We start from the raw sequence: 23,833 nt of genomic DNA, 5'->3' as shown, positions 1-23,833 counted from the left end.
TAACCTTAAAAAATATGGATATTAAACATTTTGGTACATACAAGTGTCTTATATCGGTTGAAAACTTCAATTCTTGTTAATCTAACTGCACTGTCCGATTTACAGTAGCTAATAGAGCGAAAGCATGCCATGCGATTGTTTGAGGACGGAGCCCCACATCAAAATATTTTTCCACCGACACAGCTTTCATAAATTCACAAATAGCGATTAAATATTCACTTACTTTTTGAAAATCGTCCTCTGATTTGTCATCCAAAGGATCTCAGCTATAACATGTAGTGTTGTTTTGTTAGATAAAATCCTTCTTTATATCCCAAAAAGTCTGTTTAGTTGGCACCATCGATTTGAGTAATCCACTCGTTCAACATGCAGAGAAAAGAATACAAAAAATCTACCCCTAAACTTTGTTTCAACAAGTCAAAATACGTTTCTATTTACTCCTCAGATACCCTAAAATGTAATCGAACTATAATATTTTTTACAGAAAGAAGTATGTTCAATAGGAAACCCATTTAAGCAGGTGCGTCTTGTCTTCATCGCGCGCCCAAACACGAATTTCCAAGACTGTGTCCCTGTACTAAAACTGATATTTCTTATTCATTTTGGAAGTTACAAGCCTGAAACCTTGAACATAGACTGCTGACACCCTGTGGAATCCATAGGAATTGCATCCTGGGAGCTAGAATTCAGTATGCCCCTATACTTTCCATTGTAAGACCATGGTATCTCAACAACAAACAAAAAATCTGGTTGGTTTTTCTTTGGATTTTCTCCTACCATATCTATTGTGTTATAGTCTGTTACATAATTGTTTTTATTTCTACAAACTACAAAGTGTTTTCTTTCCAATGGTACCAATTATATGCATATCCTGGCTTCAGGGCCTGAGCAACAGGCAGTTTACTTTGGGCACGTCAGTCAGGTGGAAACTGAGAAAAAAGGGGCCTAGCCCTAAGGAGATTTATTAATCAGCTTCTTGATATGCCACACCTGTCAGGTGGATGGATTATATTGGCAAAGGAGAAATGCTTATTAACACACACACACACACACACTGAGTATACAAAACATTAGGAACACCTTCATATCATTGAGTTGCACCTCCCATAATTGTAATTGTTGCATTAGCTCCCTGTTAATTCACAGTAATTTCAATACAAACAGGCTAATAACGAATCTACAGCCATCAACATACTGTTGTCCTGAATATCCAATGTGCTTCCTTGTGTCTATCATCAGAATAAATACCAATCAACTTGGATCGCTGGCTGGACAGTCCTTTCTTTAAAAACACAATGCAAGAGAGTTACGAAGTACGATCACATCTGTTACATGTGTCCTACCCACAATGCCTGTGTAAACCATGGTAACATCCAACCTTTCATACGCAGACAAAGATCCTACTAATTTGCCATGCCTACTTCCATTTACCCGGGGTAAAAAACATGCCAAAATTAAAGCCACCTGAAGACTTAGTCATGATTGTTGCATTTTCAGACCCTGTAACGAAAATATAGTACATTGGTCTCTGCTTTTTGCAGGTAAATTCATGAACACTTCCATCATTTAACACCTTAATTTGTAATGTAAACAGCTCCTATGGTTTAACACCCCCCACAAATGTGCCAGTTACCCACTAATATAAAATAAAGAAAGTGGTAAATAAGGGGCTGTTTTAAAGGGACTCATAAACATTGCATTATTATTTTTTACAGGTAATATACCATATCTTCTGTCTGAAATTAGTGAGAGAGAGAGGTATAGGGAGCAAGAGAGAGAGAGCGCGACAGAGAGCAGGAGAGCGAGCGAGAGAACACGTGTGCACAAGAGAGACCGAGGGAGAATAAAGAGACAGAAACACCCCACGCCGACCTCAAAGACTGAGGAAAAAGGGAGATTGAGAGGAAAAATGGTGAGGGGATAGATGGAGGAAGAAAATAACAACAAAAGAAGAGTCCTGCTAATTTTCTCTTCTATAGAAACAGTTAACTCAACCTTTACCTCGAAGAGGCTATTCTCATTGACGAACATTTAAGGAGAGGCAGCGTGACGAGATGACAATTTACATAATACGTATATAAACGTTTCAATTTACATGACATCCTTGCCTTACCTTTAATTGTGGCTGGCAATGTGACATTCTTGCTCTGCAGCTCCAAATTTACCGTATCACAGTAGCCCCTGACTAGCCAGTAAGCTTGCAAACTATTCAACAATGTGAGCATCTTTCCCTCTAAAACATATTAGCTAGCAACAATCTTGAATAATGCAACCAAACCATATTACACTCTTGAATAATGCAACAATTCACATGTGCAGACAATTAAATTGTTTATTTTATCGTTCGTAGATGCATTAGCTAGCTCAATGTAGCTTGCAAGACAATAAGACAGCTTACGTAAGCATATCAAACATTAACGTTTTCCCCCTCTCATAGGAAGATAAAAGTACAGTTTTAGCGTATTAAAGTTAGAACAAACCTAGCTTAATTTGATCAAAATCCTGAAAGTCATTATATGAGGTAAGAGCAAAATTGCAATTGAAAATGTTTATAATCCCCCTGGTGACAATTTCAGAATGTAATTTCAGGTGAAAACTCAAAAAAGCAAGTCTCAAATATATTGAAAATGTCTATACATTTCAGCTGTTTCAAAAACATTGCTCTGCTAATAGTATTTTTACTGTATCAATGTTGGGCTCAACTAAATAATTTTGTTTTCACTGCCCTGCTTAGAGCAGGTGAGTGGTGAGTGTCGTGGAAGACCTCCGTAGGTAGCGTTAGAGATGTGCGAAATACGCAAGTTTACATCACAGTAATGTCTCTCAAATCGATACCTCACGAGAATATCTCAAAATTCTCCTTAATTCTTGTCAATGAGAATAGACCCTAAGATAAGAAAGAGATTGGTAGAGGGATAGAAGAAGAATAGAGGGTGGAGGAGTTTTTCAATAACAAGAAAAGAGGAAGGGAGGGAGGGAGGAGAGATGGAGAGAAGTCAGAGGAAAGGTGACTTACTGGGACGATATTGACTGGAGGAGTAAAAAGAAGAAAGGAGAGAGGGAAGAGAGGGTGAGAGATTAAACAATAGTTGGGAGAAGTGAAGAATTCATGGACGTGTAATTTGCCCTTCCTGTACTTCTGGTCATGGTTATTGTAGAGACATATGTAAAACTTAGATTATTATTGGATGTAGCAATTATAGCCATGTCATCTAGATATAATAGCAGATTAATTAATTAATTTTAAAAATAATGAATTTTAATAATAGCATATTCCACTCATAGCTTCACAGTTCTATCCTCATAAGTCCTTTTAGACTGACTTCGTCCCAAACGGCACTCTATTCCCTATAAAGTGCACTAGTTTCAAAAGTAATGCACTATATAGGGATTAGTGTGCCATTTGGTACTCAGAGCCTTCATTTCCCTATGGGACCTGGTCAAAAGTAGTACACTAACTAGGGAATAAGGGGCCATTTGGGATGCAGCCTTCATTTCTCCTTCCCTGGGGCATTCTAACCCTGTCATTAAACAGTGTCAACGACAGCCCTTGGGCTAGGGCTGGCCTAGTGTCCTACTAGAGAACACACACACAGTAAACACAGATAGGGCTCACACGCGCAAACACACGCACACACCCCTAACTGCACAGTATTAACACGCCATTCCATAAATGCCTTTAGAGGTAAAAACACAGCGAAGAAGGAGAGAGAGAAAGACAGAGACAGAGAGACAGAGAGAGACAGAGAGAGACAGAGACAGACAGAGAGAGACAGAGACACAGACAGACAGACAGACAGACAGACAGACAGACAGACAGACAGACAGACAGACAGACAGACAGACAGACAGACAGACAGACAGACAGACAGACAGACAGACAGACAGACAGACAGACAGACAGACAGACAGACAGACAGACAGACAGACAGACAGACAGACAGACAGACAGACAGACAGACAGACAGACAGACAGACAGGGTAGAGGAAGAGATTGAGATATGGAGCGCTACAAAAATGTGTGGTGAAAAAAAGAGTGAAAAAGGCAAAGAAAGTGAGAACAAGGAGGGAGAGAGAAAGAAGGGCGTCAGGGAGACAGAGATAAAGGGGGAGAGAGGGGGAGAAAGAGACAGAGATATTGATAGAGGGAGAGGGGGATGAGGGAAGTGTTTATTTAATTTGGGGCCTGAAATTTGATTCGATCCATGCCCTCATTCACATGACTAACTGGCTAAGGCTCAGTCCGAAATGGTCCCCTTTATAGTGCACTACTTTACTACATGGTTCTGGTGAAACTTAGTGCACTATATAGGGAATATGGTGCAATTTGGGATACAGCCCAACTGTCTGTACTAATGAGGTGAGGAGAGAAGGACAACAACATCAGGAATTGACAGAGTGAGTGTGTGTGTGGACATGTTTAACTATACTTGTGGGGACCAGAAGTCCTCACAAGAATAGCAAACAAACAAAAATTTGACCAACTGGGAACATTTTGTTAGTCCCCACAAGGTCAAATGCTATTTATAGGGGGTTTAGGGTTAAGGTTAAAATTAGTGTTAGAATTAGGTTTAGGGTTAGGAGCTAGGGTTATGGTTAGGAGCTAGGGTTAGGGGCTAGGTTTAGGGTTAGGGTTAAGGTTAGTGTTAGGGAAAATAGGATTTTGAATGGGACTGAATTTTGTGTCCCCGCAAGGTTAGTTGTACACGACTGTGTCTGTGTGTAAAAGAGAGAGCGAGCGAGAGGACTCATGTTAGACAGAGAGAGTTAAAGAGAGGGAGACAAAAAAAAGCGAGAGAAGGAAGAACTCACCATACTAGACAGAGAGAGATAGAAAAAGAGAGGACCCACTAGGGTTGGGCGGTAAACAGATTTTCATACCATCATACCGTTTCTGTACCAAACCGGCGTATATGGTATTAGCGAATGTGCACACAAGGGGCGCTTTACAAGGGGCGTGTACCATGTCATACCCATGGTACACGGTCTGATATACCATGGCTTTCAGCCAATCAGCATTCAGGGCTCAAACTACCCAGTTGATAATTTTGAATTTACATCTTAGATTTCTTATAGTTATAATAAGCAGTGGCCTAGCACCCCCCCCCCATACGGTCGGTGGTGATCTGACGGTAACTGAGTAATCGTGTAACTATCGGTTATGGATGAAGACCGTCATGAAAATAAAACAACCATCAAAGCCGTTTTAAAAATGCCTACATTTATTTAAGGATTAAAAATAAATAAACAAACTTTATTGTCATGTAGATAAACTTTACATAACCGCGGGAGTTTTTTTTATTTCACCTTTATTTAACTAGACAAGTCAGTTAAGAAAAAATTCTTATTTACAATGACGGCCAACCAAGGAAAAAGCCCTCTTGCAGGGATGGGGGATAAAAAAAGGTAGGACAAAACACACATCGTTACAAGAGACACCACAACACTACATAAAGAGAGACCTAAGACAACACAGCATGGCAGCAACACATGACAACAACATGGTAGCAACACAACATGGTAGTAGCACAAACATGGTACAAAAACATTGTTGGGTACAGACAACAGCACAAAAGGCAAATAGGAAGAGTTAACAATACATCACATGAAGCAGCCACAAGTGTCAGTAAGAGTGTCCATGATTGAGTCTGAATGTAGAGATGGAGATATAACTGTCCAGTTTGAGTGTTTTTTGCAGCTCGTTCCAGTCGCTAGCTGCAGCGACCTGAAAAGATGCGTGGACTTTCTGTTATACAATGTTCTGGCTCTGAGGCCTATAATGCGCTAGTGTTGTGTCAAATGGACAATGCGCCAATCCTCTCCAACCTGGCATTGTGTAATTTGATATGGAATCTTTTCTTAATTTATAGACTAATCAATGCTGATCAAGCCCAGTCCTGGCCAATATGCTGCCCTAGGTGAGTCAAAAAAATTGCTGACCTCCTATCCCCGCGAAGTATAATGGTAGCCTACGCTATAGTCTACAGTGTCGGCCGCAATGCACAATTTACCAATTTACCATTAATACCTATCACTTGGTTACATGTCTGTTAATAGATATATTAATTAAAGAAATGTACCGTTCTCATTCTCAGAGTGTAAACATAGTTTGGGTTTATTTCATACCATAATTTACGCACTGCATGTGAGCAATAAGCGTGTCTGATTTCTCTGTTCTGTTAATGTTGATGGAGCACGGGGGGCTGGGCACGCATAGAAGTAGGCCTACCTAGCTGACTTCTCGCAAATGTAAAATGTAGGAAAGTGCCCAGCTGGGCTTCTCAGTAATTTTTTCTTCACCTCAAACAGTTAGTCAACGATGTCAATTTTTTATTATAATACTTCATCACAGTATTGTAAAAAAAAATTCAACACTCTCCCCCTCTATAATCAGCATTGCTGATAAATAGGCTATGGACATTGCGTGTATTTGTTTCTATTTGAATGATTGTCAACTTAATCTTCATACTATAGCATAGCTGTCTCCTTTATACATTCCTTGTCTATTCATTATCTTATAGCCTACTGATGATGATTTAATCTTGTAAAAGGCCTGTTTTCAGTAGTTTAGGCTACATTATTTATCTCATTATGGCATCCTCTCTTTGAAGAAGAAATGTCAATGCCACCATAGCTGCAGGAAGTATGGGTGCTGAGGGTGCTGCAGCACCCCCTGAAAATAAATAAATACATATTAATAAAAAATACATTAAAAAAGAAAACTGTTTGTTCCACTAAAGTAGTGCACTATTTTTACTAGTCCTGTATTAGCAGACCTAAATCGCCATCTGTAGTGCTGGTAAATTTTTTGAGTCTGTAGAACATCTTCCTGCGGCTATGAATGCCACTGCCATAAAATGACAAAAGCAGCAGGATTTGTGACGTTATGCGAATATTTCGGAAAAGTGGGAGACAACCCATCAGACTTTTTTTTAATGGTTTTGTGCGTCGAAATAGGATCTGTATTAAAAACAATTATATACAGAAAAGCCAACAGACAAGGACAAGGTAGGCATAGGCCTATATCTTTATTTTGACTCCATTAATGTTCTGTCAATACGAAAAAGCAACAGATCCTCTCCAAGCTGACATGTCTTAATTTGTTGATTTAAGTAATAACCTGAACAATCATGATGAAATGTCATGATAATAACGAAGTGGAATGGCTTGTTTCAATTGGGGAGTGGCGGGGGCCTGGGCACGCATAGAAGTAGGCCTACTTAGCCTTCTATGCGTGCCAGGTACCCCCACCCCGCCACCTCCCAATTGACCTGGCCAATTACCATAACCTCAAATTCCAAGACGGTCGGTATTTTGAAATACCCTGGTATACAGTATAAAGGGTATATCGCCTAAGCCTAGGACCCACCATGTTAGGGAAGGTGGGAGATTGTTTTGTTTAAGTTAAAGAAGGGAGGATGTGGAAGAGTTAGAACATAGCCATGGGGACCAGGGCAAAAAAGTATGAAAAACGTATGCACTCATTTCTGTAAGTCACTCTGGATAAGAGTGTCTGCTATAAATGACTAAAATGTAAAATGTAGAGAGTGAGTAATTACCGTGTAAGAAAGATAAAATAATAGACTTACCATGTTGGCCCCACCAGTCCAGTAAAGGAAGAATCCATCTGGGTCTACCTTCAGAGTAATCAGCGTGGGGTGGCTGCTGTTGGGCTCCTACACACACACACACACACACACACACACACACACACACACACACACACACACACACACACACACACACACACACACACACACACACACACACACACAGGTTAATACACCGAGATATACACACTGTGCACAACATGTGACCAACGTGACCAACCGAGGTTCGAACCTGGGTTTCCTGCATGCCACAAGACTTTGTTAGCCTGCTGAGCTAAAACATAAGCATTAGCTGGGGAGCTAACACAAGTCTTCAGGTCTCAGACACAAGTCTCATACCTTCAGTCTTATGTCCAATGCTGGCTATGAGAGGGGTAAAGAGAGAAAAAAAAAACATAAAAATGGCATATTGTCAGACATTTTCTATTGTTTGTTGCATTGAACACTCCAGGGTGAAGTTTCCCCTAGGTACAGATCTAGGATCAGTTTCCCTCCCCCAATCCTAACCTTAACCATTAGTGGGGAAATGCAAGACTGACCCAACATCAGCCAGCATCTAGGGGCAACTTCACCCTAAACCACATTAGGGTTGGGAGGTATCTAGGATTTCATACATTCATACCATTCCTGTACCATACCAGGGTATACGGTTATATTTATAAACGCTGCATACATTTTAAACTATTACTGAAAAAACTGCATGCACAAAAATGTTGTGCTTTGTAAATTTGGCGCATGTTTCTCATTATATACTGAACAAAAACATAAATGCAACATGTAAAGTGTTGATCCAATGTTTCATTACCTGAAGTAAGAGATCCCAGAAATGTTCCATACGCCGATAAAGCTTATTTCTCTCAAATTTTGTGAACAAATTTGTTTACATCCCTGTTAGTGAGTATCTCTCTTTTGGCAAGATAATCCATCGACTTGACAGGTGTGGCATATCAAGAAGCTGATTAAAGAGCATGATCATTACACAGGTGCACCTTGTGCTGTGGACAATAAAAGGCCACTTTTATGCAGTTTTTGTGCAGTTTTGTCACATAACACAGTGCCACAGATGTCTCAAGTTTTGAGGAAGCATGCAATTGGCATGCTGACTGCAGGAATGTCCATCAGAACTTTGCCAGACAATTGAATGTTCATTTCTCTACCATAAACCGCCTCCAACGTCGTTTTAGAGAATTTGGCAGTACGTCCAACCGGCCTCACAAGCGCAGACCATGTGTAACCACACCAGCCCAGGACATCCATATCCGGCGTCTTCACCTGCAAGATCGTCTGAGACCAGCCACCCAGATAGCTGATGACACTGAGGAGTATTTCTGTATGTAATAAAGCCCTTTGGTGGGGGAAAAACTAAATTCTGATTGGCTGGGCCTTGCTCCCCAATGGGTGCCCTGGCTCCCAAGTGGATGGGCCTGTGCCCTCTCAGGTCAACCCATGGCTGCGCCGCCTGCCCAAGTCAAGTGAAATCCATAGATTTGAGCCTAATGAATTGATTTCGATTGACTGATTTCCTTATATGAACTGTAACTCAGTAAAATCGTTGAAATTGTTGCATTTTGCGTTTATATTTTTGTTCAGTTTAAATCAGTCATGTCGTAAAACTGTGTGTGCGTGAACAAGCGTTATAACTCTTCATGAATAACGCTCGTCACTCAACTTTTTTGGTGACAAAAAACGCCCTTATTTGCTGTATAGGGTAGATTAGCGTTAATATTGCAGATAGATTGTGGATTCCATCAATGTAATTGTCTGCATAATTTCCAATCCCCCATGTATATTTTGCTTGTAAATATATATTATTTTAAATAGATTTTCCTTCTTTATTATTTTCCCCTAACCCTAACACCCCTTCCCTAATTGGAGTAAACTAATGAAATATATTTTCCTTCTTTATTATTTTCCCCTAACCCTAACACCCTTCCCCTAAGTGGAGTAAACTAATAGACAATAATATTTAGGCTTTCACTTCCAGCTTATACATACTACATACATTTCACGGACAGTATATTTTACTGTAGTTATCTTTTGTTTGTTTTTAGTTCCAGCCTTCAGCTACCCTCAACCCCTTTCATCTATCTCTGAAGACAATCAAGTTTGATTTCTAGCTGCCACATATTTTTCCACTGTGCTGTGATGTTTCATAAAAGTTCTGAACCTTTCTATTCTCATACTTTCTAAAGATTGTCAATTAAAGATAAACACCTTTGCTGAGTATTATTACTATATTGATCGATTGACTAGGACTTTTTTTTTTGCGACCAAAAACAAGTTACATATGGGGACTACCAAAACAAGTGATCTCATGATTCTGTCTCTTAACAGCAAAATCTGCACAGCTGGGATGGTTGTATCCACATTATATAACATTCTATTGGTTGCAAGAATTCTTTATAATAATTCAAATTGAAAAACTCTACGTTTTGAATCCGGGGTCATTTTGTGTATCAGTTCATAAACCATGTGTCATGGAATCGTTACAAAAATCTCCTCCCAACTATTTTGCAACCTGTATGGTGCAGCTGTCAAATTTGTGGTCCTTAAATTAAACTGGTATACTTTATTATTGATCACAATTTTCTTTAGCCAATTTTGGTCTTTACTACAGGGTCGACACTACCTTCTCCCTTTCCACTTGCCTCCTCCATTTTTTCAGTATTGCTTCAATCAGTTGGTTGTAATTTTGGAAAGAGCAGATATCTCCATATATTTTTGTTAACTGCATGTGTGACATAAATAACTCCACCAATCCTATTTATGATATAATTTACAAAGACTATTTGCTGTATATTTTAGAAGTATTGGAATTAGGCCAAGACAGTAGCTCAGTAGGCTATCTAAAGGAAATAGCAATTGCAAACTTTATGTTTTCTGAAATGTGCTTTATCTAACCGTTTCTGAATGACAAAAACAATTGCAAATTGTTATGGACCTGTAAACTGATCATTTTAATTCAATAATGTTTTGCATTTACTTTTTCCCGAACCTAAATATGCTGCACTGCCTACAAATTCTACTCGGGAAAATAATCAAAACTAAAGTTTTAGTTTTCATTCAACTACTTACAGTTGTAGCCTACACACTTCAATGCAAAATATCAGCTGTCGGTTCACCTGTATGTTATAAACCGGCTCCCTTTTGGATGCATAGAGCAAAAACTTGAAAGGTGCGGAATTTATTCTGCAATGATCATGGGAATTAAATCAATAACAGAAAATAGATGCCCATTTCTAATTATTTTAGGATGCAAAGATAAAATACATATGTTCTCTTCTCACTAACGGCAAATCATCACATCTTGTTATTATATTTAGCTACCTGTTATTTTTTTTGTTATGAATAAGAGTGTCATCCTATATTCCTAATTTGCACAAGGCTACTAGGCAGTGGTGTAAAGTACTTAAGTAAAAATAAAGTACTATCTGTTCTTTACTATTTATAGTTTTGACTACTTTTACTTCACTACATTCCTTAAGAAAATATAGCACTTTTTACTCCATACATTTTCCTTGGCACCCAAAAATACTCGTTACATTTTGAATGCTTAGCAGGACAGGAAAATAGTCAAAATCACTCACTTATCAACCGAACATCCCTGGTCATCCCTACTGCCTCTGATCTGGCGGACTCACTAAACACACATGCTTTGTTTGTAAATTATGTCTGAATGTTGGAGTGTGCCCATGGCTTTCCGTAAAATAAAAAAACAAGAAAATGGTGCCATCTGGTTTGCTTAACATAAGGAATTTGAAATTAGTTATACTTTCACTTTTGATACTTAAGTATATTTTAAACCAAATAATTTTCAACTTTTTCTCAAGTAGAATTTTAGTGGGTGACTTTTACATGTGTCATTTTCTATTAAGGTATCTTGAAGTATGATAGTTGGGTACTTTTTCCACCACTGCTACTACGCTACTTTTGCCTTCTTGCAATGCAATACTTCAACCACTAGAAACTGTGCGTACGCATGGTCTAAAGTTTGCAGGAGGATAAGTATATTCTCACGTCACGAATTCCCCCGAGCTTTAGGGCGCCACAAACCCACGGTATTGAAAATCATACTGTCTGTATTTCAAAATACCCCGGTTTACCCAGTATACCGCCCAAGCCTACACCATATTGGACGATGCAAGGTGTGTTCTATGTGATCTATTTCCATTATTTCTATGATGGAACCACCCTACCTCCAGTTTAGGCTCTGTGGTAAGCTACAGGAGGGAGGACAGGGGGGGAGAGTAGAGGAGAATAGTGGAGAGGAAAGGAGAGGAGGAATGAGGGTGGCCACAACATACAGTGAGGGAAAAAAGTATTTGACCCCCTGCTGATTTTGTACGTTTGCCCACTGACAAAGAAATGATCAGTCTATAATTTTAATGGTAGGTTTATTTGAACAGTGGGAGACAGAATAACAACAACAAAAATCCAGAAAAAAGCATGTCAAAAATGTTATAAATTGATTTGCATTTTAATGAGGGAAATAAGTATTTATCAGGTTCTTTATGTCTATGCTAATATGGCTAAAATCACATCTATGCTAATATGGCTAAAGTTCGCTTGCTAGCTGAACAACAACTGTAACGATGTATTTTTAGATGCATTTATGCTTTCAATAAACTTTAGAGACTAAATACAGTTTACATGTGGTCAACAATCTAAGCCAGCCCCGTTTGTTTTGCCCAATAGTTGCGCATGCGTCGGTTTTGTTGCCAAACAACCAAACCCAACTACTGTCTTAACGGCATAATTTATCCTTCTTTAAAAAAAATATATAATCCGTTTATTATTTTCCAATACGAAAAAACAGAGATAAACAATAACATTCACTGTAGCGTTGAAGAAATCACAGAATTAGAGAACAAAACACTGAAGCCCCAGGTGCATTTGTTATCATTTTAGTTGAGGAAATGAGCATCTAGCATCGTGGTAAAATAAAATCATAGCACATATGTTACTCTATTGCGCGTGCGAAGATGTCAGAGGGAAAAAAAATAGTGTTCCTTGTTTGTAACATCTTTGTGCTTATAATATCGCAAGTGAACATGGCAGTTTCACCGCTATGGATTCCATATTTTACTCACATATACAAAAAAAGCTAAGAAAAGGTGGTGTACCACTAGGTGGTACATATTATAAGAAGACAGTGCACAGTCATTACAAGCAATGTAATTATAACAAAAATAAATATTGATTGAAGTACAGCACAGCGTAGCAACAGATCATTATCACAATTGTGAAGGGGGACTAGTCCTTACTGAACCATTTATCAAGTATCAGCTGCCATATTTTGTTACATTTTGGACTTCTATTGAAGGTATTGTATCAAAACTTTTCTATATGCATTACATTATTTAAATACTGTAAAAACATCTCAAAAGGTATGTGCAGTTTCCAATTTCCAAATTTGCAATATGAGCCGTTTGGCTAACAGAGTACAGAGAGAGACAGCCTTCCCATCCAGGTTATTTCCATCAACTGCAAAAAAAGACAGATCAGTGGATGTGGGGCTATAACTCGATCAAAAGCTTTTGATAAGTAATCAAATATGAGCTCCCAGTAATTTATCATTCTTAAATCAGAGTTACCTATAGGCACAGATCTAGGATCAGCTAAACCATATCATAAACAACATTTTCATGATTAAGGGCAAACATAAAACTGACCTTAGGTCTAGCGCTAACTACTCTGCTATACATTTAAGGAATACTCTACTGTGGAAAAACAACATAAAAGAAAAAGCAGTAATCTCAGCCATCTCTTTTTCTCTATCGCTCTGTCTCATCCGTACCCATTTACCGTAAATGGATGTTTTACTTTCCACTATCTTACAAACACACAAACACACACACAATTTGCATGTAGAACAGCCTGTTGTGTTTTGCCTAAACGCTTCGTTGGTGATCATCTGTCTAACCACAATTGCCCCCTCCAAGCAGGGCACTGTGAACAGAATTGTCTCGTTGAGTTCCTTCAGAAAGTATTCACACCCATTGACTTTTTCCACATTTTGTTGTGGGATTAAAATGTATTTAATCGTCAGTTTTTGTCAACGTTCTACACAAAATTCTCTCTAATGTCAAAATGGAAGACAAATTCAAACATTTGTCAAAAAAGATTATGAAAAATAAAACACTAATATATCTTGATTACATAAGTATTCAACCACCTGAGTCAATAAATGTTAGAATCACCTTTGGCAGCTATTACAGCTGTGAGTCATTCTGGGTAAGTCTCTAAGAGCTTTGCACACCTGGATTGTACAATATTTGCACATTATTCTTTAAAGAAATTATTTAAGCTCTGTCAAGTTGGTTGTTGATCATTTCTTTTTTAGCTGATTTAAGTAAAAACTGTAACTAGGCCACTCCGGAACATTCAAATGTTGTCTTGGTAAGCAACTCCAGTGTATGTATATTTGGCCATGTGTTTTAGGTTATTGTCCTGCTGAAAGGTGAATTTGGCTCCAAGTGTCTGTTGGAAAGCAGACTGAACCAGGTTTTCCTCTAGGATTTTGACTGTGCTTAACTCTATTCCATTCATTTGTATCTCCCCCCAAAAACTCCCTTGTCCTTGCCGATGACAAGCTTACTCATAACATGATGCATCCACCACCATGCTTGAAAATATGAAAAGCGGTACTCAGTGATGTGTGTTGGATTTTCCCCAACATAGCGCTTTGTATTGAGGACAAAAAGTTCATTTATTTTCTACATTTCTTGCAGTATTACTTTAGTGCCTTGTTGCAAACAGAATGCATTTTTGGAAATGTTTTATTATGTACAGGCTTCCTTCTTTTCACTTTGTTAATTAGGTAAGTACTTTATAATAACTACAATGCTGTAGATCCATCCTCAGTTTTCTCCTATCAATGTTTTAAAGTCAACATTGGCCACATGATGAAATCCCTGGGCGGTGTTCCTTCCTCTCCGCCAATTGTGTTAGGAAGGACTAGGAGGTCGACCAATTGTGATTTTTCAACGCCGATACCGATACTGATTATTGGAGGACCAAAAAAAAGCCGATGCCGATTAATCGGCCAATTTTTTTACAATTATTTATGACAATTACAACAATACTGAATTAACACTTTTATTTTAAGTTAATATAATACATCAATAAAATCAATTTAGCCTCAAATAAATAATGAAACATGTTCAATTTGGTTTAAAAAAATGCAAAAACAAAGTGTTGGAGAAGAAAGTAAAAGTGCAATATGTGCCATGTAAAAAAGCTAACGTTTAAGTTCCTTGCTCAGAACATGAGAACATATGAAAGCTGGTGGTTCCTTTTAACATGAGTCTTCAATGTTCCCAGGTAAGAAGTTTTAGGTTGTAATTATTATAGGAATTATAGGACTATTTCGCTCTATACCATTTGTATTTCATATACCTTTGTCTATTTGGATGTTCTTATTGGCACTTTAGTATTGCCAGTAACAGTATAGCTTCTGTCCCTCTCTTCGCCCCACCTGGGCTCGAACCAGGAACACATCGACAATAGTCACCCTCGAAGCACTGTTACCCATCGCTCCACAAAAGCCGTGGCAACTACTTCAAGGTCTCAGATGGAGTGACGTCACCGATTGAAACGCTATTAGCGCGCACACCGCTAACTAGCTAGCTATTTCACATCGGTTACACCAGCCTAATCTCGGGAGTTGATAGTGCCGTTTGAATGAAAGTGCCGTTTGAATGAATGCTTACGAGCCTGCTGCTGCCTACCACCGCTCAGTCAGACTGCTCTATCAAATATCAAATCATTTACTTAATTATAACATAATAACACACATAAATACGAGCCTTAGGTCATTAATATGGTCAAATCCAGAAACTATCATTTCGAAAACAAAACGTTTATTCTTTCAGTGAAATACGGAACCGTTCCGTATTTCATCTAACGGGTGGCATCCATAAGTCTAAATATTCCTTTTACATTGCACAACCTTCAATTTTATGTCATAATTACGTAAAATTCTGGCAAATTAGTTCACAACGAGCCAGGTGGCCCAAACTGTTGTATATAGCCTGACTGCGTGCAATGAACCCAAGAGAAGTGACACAATTTCCCTAGTTAATATTGCCTGCTAACATGAATTTCTTTTAACTAAATATGCAGGTTTAAAAAAATATACTTCTGTGTATTGATTTTAAGAAAGGCATTGATGTTTATGGTTAGGTACATTCGTGCAACGATTGTGCTTTTTTCGCAAATGCGCTTTTGTTAAATCATCCCCCGTTTGGCGTAGTTGGCTGTCTATGTTAGGAAGAAATAGTCTTCACACAGTTCGCAACAAGCCAGGCGGCCCAAACTGCTGCATATACCCTGACTCTGTTGCACAGAACGCTTGAGAAGTGACACAATTTCCCTAATTTAAAGAAATTCATGTTAGCAGGCAATATTAACTAAATATGCAGGTTTAAAAATATATACTTCTGTATTGATTTTAAGAAAGGCGTTGATGTTTATGGTTAGGTACATTCGTGCAACGACAGTGCTTTTTTCGTGAATGCGCTTGTTAAATCACACGTTTGGCGAAGTAGGCTATGATTCAATGATAAATTAACAGGCACCGCATCGATTATATGCAACGCAGGACAAGCTAGATAAACTAGTAATATCATCAACCATGTGTAGTTAGCTAGTGATTATGTTAAGATTGATTGTTTTTTATAAGATACGTTTAATGCTAGCTATCACCTTACCTTTGCTCCTTGCTGCACGCGCATAACAGGTAGTCAGCCTGCCACGCAGTCTCCTCGTGGAGTGCAATGTAATCGGCCACGATCGGTGTCCAAAAATGGCGATTACCGATTGTTATGAAAACTTGAAATCGGCCCTAATTAAATCGGCCATTTCGATTAATCGGTCGACCTCTAGGAAGGACGCCTGTATCTTTGTAGTGACTTGGTGTATTGATACACCATCCAAAGTGTAATTGATAAATTCACCATGTTGAAACACAGAGTGCATGCAATTTATGTGAGTTTAGCACATTTTTACACATTAACTTATTTAGGCTTGCCATAGCAAAGGGGCTGAATACTAATTGACACAAGACATTTCAGCTTTTTATTTTTAATTCATTTGTAAAAATGTCAAAAAACATAGTTCCACTGACATTATGGGGTATTGTGTGTAGGCCAGTGACACAAATTCTCAATTTAATACATTTAAAATTAGTCTATATCAACAAAATGTGGAGAAAGTCAAGGGGTGTGAATACTTTCTGAAGGCACTGTAAATGGTAATAACAGAGCAATGTTTTTGAAACAGCTGAAATGTATAAACATTCTCCTGAATTCCCTTATATTTGAGATTGTTTTATTGAGGTTTTACCTGAAATTGCAGTAACAGCCTGTTACATTCTGAAATTGTAACAGTAACTGTCATCTGGCGGCTGCACTGAGCCACGGAAAAAACTATGGAAGCCCATTCCCGCCGAAAATAAAATACATATACAGTGGGGGAAAAAAGTATTTGATCCCCTGCTGATTTTGTACGTTTGCCCACTTACAAAGAAATGATCAGTCTATAATTTTAATAGGTTTATTTGAACAGTGAGACAGAATAACAAGAAAAAAATCCAGAAAAACAAATGTCAAAAATGTTATAAAATTATTTGCATTTTAATGAGGGAAATAAGTATTTGACCCCTCTGCAAAACATGACTTAGTACTTGGTGGCAAAACCCTTGTTGGCAATCACAGAGGTCAGACGTTTCTTGTAGTTGGCCACCAGGTTTGCACACATCTCAGGAGGGATTTTGTCCCACTCCTCTTTGCAGATCTTCTCCAAGTCATTAAGGTTGAGGCTGACGTTTGGCAACTCGAACCTTCAGCTCCCTCCACAGATTTTCTATGGGATTAAGGTCTGGAGACTGGCTAGGCCACTCCAGGACCTTAATGAGCTTCTTCTTGAGCCACTCCTTTGTTGCCTTGGCCGTGTGTTTTGGGTAATTGTCATGCTGGAATACCCATCCACAACCCATTTTCAATGCCCTGGCTGAGGGAAGGAGGTTCTCACCCAAGATTTGACGGTACATGGCCCCGTCCATCGTCCCTTTCATGCGGTGAAGTTGTCCTGTCCCCTTAGCAGAAAAACACCCCCCAAAGCAATAAACCTCCATGTTTGACGGTGGAGATGGTGTTCTTGGGGTCATAGGCAGCATTCCTCCTCCTCCAAACACGGCGAGTTGAGTTGATGCCAAAGAGCTCCATTTTGGTCTCATCTGACCACAACACTTTCACCAGTTGTCCTCTGAGTCATTCAGATGTTCATTGGCAAACTTCAGATGGGCATGTATATGTATTCTTGAGCAGGGACACCTTGCGGGCGCTGCAGGATTTCAGTCCTTCACGGTGTAGTGTGTTACCAATTGTTTTCTTGGTGACTATGGTCCCAGCTGCCTTGAGATCATTGACAAGATCCTCCCGTGTAGTTCTGGGCTGATTCCTCACCGTTCTCATGATCATTGCAACTCCACGAGGTGAGATCTTGCATGGAGCCCCATGCCAAAGGATATTGACAGTTCTTTTGTGTTTCTTCCATTTGCGAATAATTGCACCAAATGTTGTCACCTTCTCACCAAGCTGCTTGGCGATGGTCTTGTAGCACATTCCAGCCTTGTGTAGGTCTACAATCTTGTCCCTGACATCCTTGGAGAGCTCTTTGGTCTTGGCCATGGTGGAGAGTTTGGAATCTGATTGATTAATTGCTTCTGTGAACAGGTGTCTTTTTTACAGGTAACAAGCTGCGGTTAGGAGCACTCCCTTTAAGAGTGTGCTCCTAATCTTAGCTCGTTACCTGTATAAAAGACACCTGGGAGCCAGAAATCTTTCTGATTGAGAGGGGGTCAAATACTTATTTCCCTCATTAAAATGCAAATCAATTTATAACATTTCTGACGTGTTTTTCTGGATTTTTTGGTTGTTATTCTGTCTCTCACTGTTCAAATAAACCTACCATTAAAATTATGGACTGATCCTTTGTCAGTGGGCAAACGTACAAAATAAGCAGGGGATCAAATACTTTTTTCCCCCACTGTAGGTCATACATATGCTTTTTCATTTGAAGCATCTTGTGGCTTCTTTTTTTATGTCGATACTATCAAAACATTATGACATATGTAAGTCAACAGTGAGATACGCAAGTCAAACTACATCAGTCAACATTTTGAGATAGTAGATCATACAAATACAATACGTTTTTTCATTTGTAACATTGTGCGGTGATTTCACAGGTCCCAGAGTGGTAGAGGGGAAATTGTTTTCCTGGGGCCCAGAGTTCCTGATCTGGTAGACTAACCTAACCAGGTAAAACTCTGAGTATGAAATAGTAATAAATCAGCTGTAAAAAACGGTTTTATATGGGCTATGATGGGACCAGATTTTTTCTAATTAGGTTACATTTACATTTTACATTTACGTAATTTAGCAGACGCTCTTATCCAGAGCGACTTACAAATTGTTGCATTCACCTTATGATATCCAGTGGAACAACCACTTTACAATAGTACATCTATATATATTTTTTTTTTGGGGGGGGGGGGGTAGAAGGATTACTTTATCCTATCCCAGGTATTCCTTAAAGTTGTGGGGTTTCAGGTGTCTCCGGAAGGTGGTGATTGACTCCGCTGTCCTGGCATCGTGAGGGAGCTTGTGCCACCATTGGGGTGCCAGAGCAGCGAACAGTTTTGACTGGGCTGAGCGGGAACTGTGCTTCCGCAGAGGTAGGGGGGCCAGCAGGCCAGAGGTGGATGAACGCAGTGCCCTTGTTTGGGTGTAGGGACTGATCAGAGCCCGAAGGTATGGAGGTGCCGTTCCCCTCACAGCTCCGTAGGCAAGCACCATGATCTTGTAGCAGATGCGAGCTTCAACTGGAAGCCAGTGGAATGTGCGGAGGAGCAGGGTGACGTGAGAGAACTTGGGAAGGTTGAACACCAGACGGGCTGCAGCGTTCTGGATGAGTTGTAGGGGTTTAATGGCACAGGCAGGGAGCCCGGCCAACAGCGAGTTGCAGTAATCCAGACGGGAGATGACAAGTGCCTGGATTAGGACCTGCAACAGGGTCGTACTCTGCGAATGTTGTAGAGCATGAACCTATAATTACGTCATTTAGCAGACACTCTTATCCAGAGCGACTTACAGTAGAGTGCATACATTTTATTACATTTTAAATACTGGTCCCCCGTGGGAATCGAACCCACAACCCTGGCGTTGCAAGCGCCATGCTCTACCAACTGAGCTACAGTGGGCTACAGTGGGACTATATGATAGGTTATATGATAAAACAAAATAATAAACTCCTGGAAAACGTCCTGGCCCTAAGGAGGATAAAATCAGTATAAACAACTTTTTTTTAATGGGGAGGCAGGTAGCCTAGTGGTTATAGCGTTGGACTAGTAACCGAAAGGTTGCAAGATCGAATCCCCGAGCTGAAAAGGTAAAAATCTGTCGTTCTGCCCCTGAACAAGGCAGTTAACCCACTGTTCCTAGGCTGTCACTGAAAATAAGAATTTGTTCTTAACTGACTTGCCTAGTTAAATAAAAGATAAAATATGCAATATATTTTATTAAACCTAACCAAAAGTGCTGGGGCAAATGCCAGATCGCCCACACGTTTGCAGGCAGCCCTGCTGTGCTGATCTCTGATTTCCAACATGAAGAGATGGAAATCGCCACAAGATGCTTCAAATGAAAAAACATAATAGAGTTATTTTATTTTCGGCAGGAATGGGCTTCCATATATAACAGCTCAACTTCTCAGTGAATTTACCCACGTTTTCAGTCGCAATTTCCTTTTACCACATGTAGCCTGATTTGCATGATATTGATAAAAATTAAGCATGGTTTACTATAATGTTGTAAGGTAGGCCTACTGTATTTTTATATTCGTATTAGCAGGATAATTGTTAATTCTTTGATAGGCTAACGTTACTTGATGAAGGCCTGTTGTTAGCTTTAACTAGCAGTAACGCTGTGCTTTTGTCGTGAATCTAAAATGTAATGAGTGTACAGATGAGAAAATAAACCCTTTAATTGTCTGCACATGCTTGTGAATTGTTGCATTATTCAAGAGTGTAATATGGTTTTGTAGCAATAATTAACTGTATAATATGGTTGATGCATGAAGAGTTGCTTGCTTAACTTTAGCTAGCAGCTAGCTAGATAGTAAAATAGTTTGCAATGCTTAGCCACTTGGCAAGTGGCTACAGTACTTTTTAGCTGCCAAGGAAAATTGTTAACTGAACCCTCTCTCGGCTCGTGATATTCTAGTCGCTAATGGGAATTGAAACGTGTATGTAAATTGAAATTTTGTCCAGATAACTCTATTCAGTGAGAATAATACCAAAGAAAAAGAGGATGAGAGAAGAGCGGTAGAGAGAGGAAAAGAGGGGAGGGGACAGGGGAGAGAGGGGCAGAATGTTTTCATTATGTTCACTATAAAGGTGAAGTCTGGGTTTTCAGCACCTCTAATAAACCAGTCATTATACAGGGACAACCAGACTGTGTGTGTGTGTGTGGCTGCTTTGGCAACAAAGGTTGATGACAGTCAATAACCTTTGGACTCTGGTGAGGAGAGGAAATGGGGTAGAGGGGAAGGGATGACAGGAAAATCATTAAGCAAAAGAGAAGGAGAGGGAAAGAGAGATGGAGAGGGAAACAAGTCAAAGTGGTAAAGAAAAAGAGCAAGAGGGAATGAGGAGAGGAAGACAGAGACCGTGAGAATGACAACTAGGGTAGGGAAAGAAATGACACAGAGAAGGAGATAGACAGAGAGAATGAAAAGAGAAAAAGACAGGGAGGGAGAGAGAGATATAGAGCACAAGTAAGGATAAAGAGAGCGGGTACAGGAAACCAAATGTTATTTTTCACATGTGTCGAATACAACAGGTGTAGACCTTACCGTGAAATGCTTACTTTACAATCCCTTAACCAACAATACAGTTAAGATAATAGAGTTAAGAAAATATTTACTAAATAAACTAAAGAAAGAGACCGTGAGAAAGAGAGGGATGAGGAGGGGGAACAGAGGAGTGGTGAGAAGCAGAATACTTATGTCAATCCCAAAATGCTTCACTTCACGTCTGAGTTTGACCTATGACCTTTCTGTCTCTTTCTTTTCCCCTCTGGCTCAACCACTCCTTCCGTCTCCATTCATCTCTCCCTCTCTCATGTTAACACCGTGTTTCACTAAGTGGTGTGACTCGCTTAGACAAACAGTGGCAGGTTTCTTCCATTTCCTCCCTCCCTTCCTCTACATTTCTCACCCCTCTGTGAGACTAATGGTTTGATTCAGTGGGTGGTGTAACTCTTTAACAAACTCTTTTCTCCCTCCCTCCTTCCTAACTTATTCACTCATCATGTCATTCCCTCTGTCTCTCCCTTCATCTCTTTAATCATAAAGAACATTCAGAAGCCTATCTATCTATGATAGACATTTCACTTTCAGATAATTCACTAGAGCTGCATCCCAAATGCTACAATATTCCCATTACAGTGGATTACATTTGAACAAGGCCCATTTAGGGAATATGGTAGTATTGCACGGTAGGGGTCTAAATGTTAATCGAAAATGGGATTGTTAACGTTAAGAACAATCCCGCCCAAAAATTATGACGCAGATGCAGTAAGTCAACACCATAGTGGGTTAATTTCCGCAACATCTAAGAGCAAGGCTCAACTTTTCTGCTGTTTTGGTGCCCTGGCTACCACGATGTGATTACTGGAAGCGAACCTGTGCACACGTTCAGATACTGTGCGAGTGCGAAGTGTTGCATCTCGCTCATCTCAATATCCTAGCCTATTCATTGATAACAGGCCCTGATTTACTGAAGTTGCGAGGCAATGCAAGCCAAGAAATTGCAAGATACAGCATTCCATTGCGATATACAGCTTTTGATTGCCGATAGATAGGCCTAGTGCACAGTTCTGACTCTCTCCCTGATGGCCGACCTGCCTATACTATTCTACTCCCCTCTCTTTTTGTGTCAGCTTACAGCTGAATCTAACATCAATTCACTGCCCTAGTACTTTGTTTGTTATAATATGCAAAACATAATGCAAAATAAGCAAAATAAACATTATTAATTCACTTTAAAAAAACTATCGGTTTCTCTCTCACATCTCTCCTAAAGATAATCCATTGTCTCAGCGAACTGATTGTGTGTGAGAATAGGGCTCCAACTGGCCACCGCCCTTGTCTCATGAATGTCATTACTGGTTAATGAGCGATTAACCAAAATGTTGGTTATTTTTTTATATTTTTTTTTAAATGTCCGACATCCGTTAAATTATTTGAATTCCATTTTGTTTGTACTCAATGCCCACAATGCGCAATGTCTCTAGAGCAGTGGAGGCTCCTCAGAGGAGGATGGGGAGGACCATCCTCCTCAGGGAATTTCATAAAAATAGTGAAACATTTAAAAAAGTTATTTTTAGATAAAACTACAGTACCAGTCAAAGGTTTGGACACACCTACTCATTCAAGGGTTTTTCTTTATTTGTAGTATTTTCTACATTTTAGAATAATAGTGAAGACATCAAAACTATGAAATAACACATATGGAATCATGTAGTAACCAAAGAAGTGTTAAATCAAAATATATTTTACATTTTAGATTCTTCAAAGTAGCCACCCTTTGCCTTGATGACAGCTTTGCACACACTTGGCATTCTCTAAACCAGCTTCATGAGGAATGCTTTTCCAACAGTCTTGAAGGAGTTCCCACATTTGCTGAGCACTTGTTGGCTGCTTTTCCTTCACTCTGCAGTCCAACTCATCCCAATCCTTCTCAATTGGGTTGAGGTTGGGTGATTTTGGGGCCAGGTCCATCACTCTCCATCTTGGTCAAAAAGCAATTACACAGCCGGGAGGTGTGTTTTGGGTCATTGTCCTGTTGAAAAACAAATGATAGTCCCACTAAGCACAAACCAGATGGGATGGCGTATCACTGCAGAATGCTGTGGTAGCCATGCTGGTTAAGTGTGCCTTGAATTCTAAATAAATCACTGACAGTGTCACGAGCAAAGCACCCCCACACCATCACACCTCCTCCATGCTTCACGGTGGGAACCACACATACAGAGATCATCTGTTCACCTACTCTGCGTCTCACAAAGACACAGTGGTTGGAACAAAAAAAATCTTCAAATTTGGACTCATCAGAGCAAGGGACAGATTTCCACCGTAACACTTGCTCATGTTTCTTGGCC

The 23,833-nt window shown here is 39.5% G+C and overlaps 1 protein-coding gene across 1 annotated transcript in view; it reads right to left on the bottom strand.

The window, feature by feature from the left end:
• The window catches only part of LOC106591031 (1-phosphatidylinositol 4,5-bisphosphate phosphodiesterase beta-3), a 120,126-nt gene that overhangs the window by 88,755 nt on the left and 7,538 nt on the right, over nt 1-23,833 (bottom strand). The window contains exon 2 of the mRNA XM_045721871.1: nt 7,590-7,676. Within this exon, the coding sequence (XP_045577827.1) occupies nt 7,590-7,592 (3 nt within the window). The 5' untranslated portion in view covers nt 7,593-7,676. The remainder of the gene's footprint in view (nt 1-7,589; nt 7,677-23,833) is intronic.

Source organism: Salmo salar, chromosome ssa07, assembly GCF_905237065.1.
Source record: "Salmo salar chromosome ssa07, Ssal_v3.1, whole genome shotgun sequence".
Lineage (NCBI taxonomy): Eukaryota > Metazoa > Chordata > Actinopteri > Salmoniformes > Salmonidae > Salmo > Salmo salar.
Note: the sequence above shows the minus strand (reverse complement) of the source record. Positions and strands in the feature narration are given on the sequence as shown.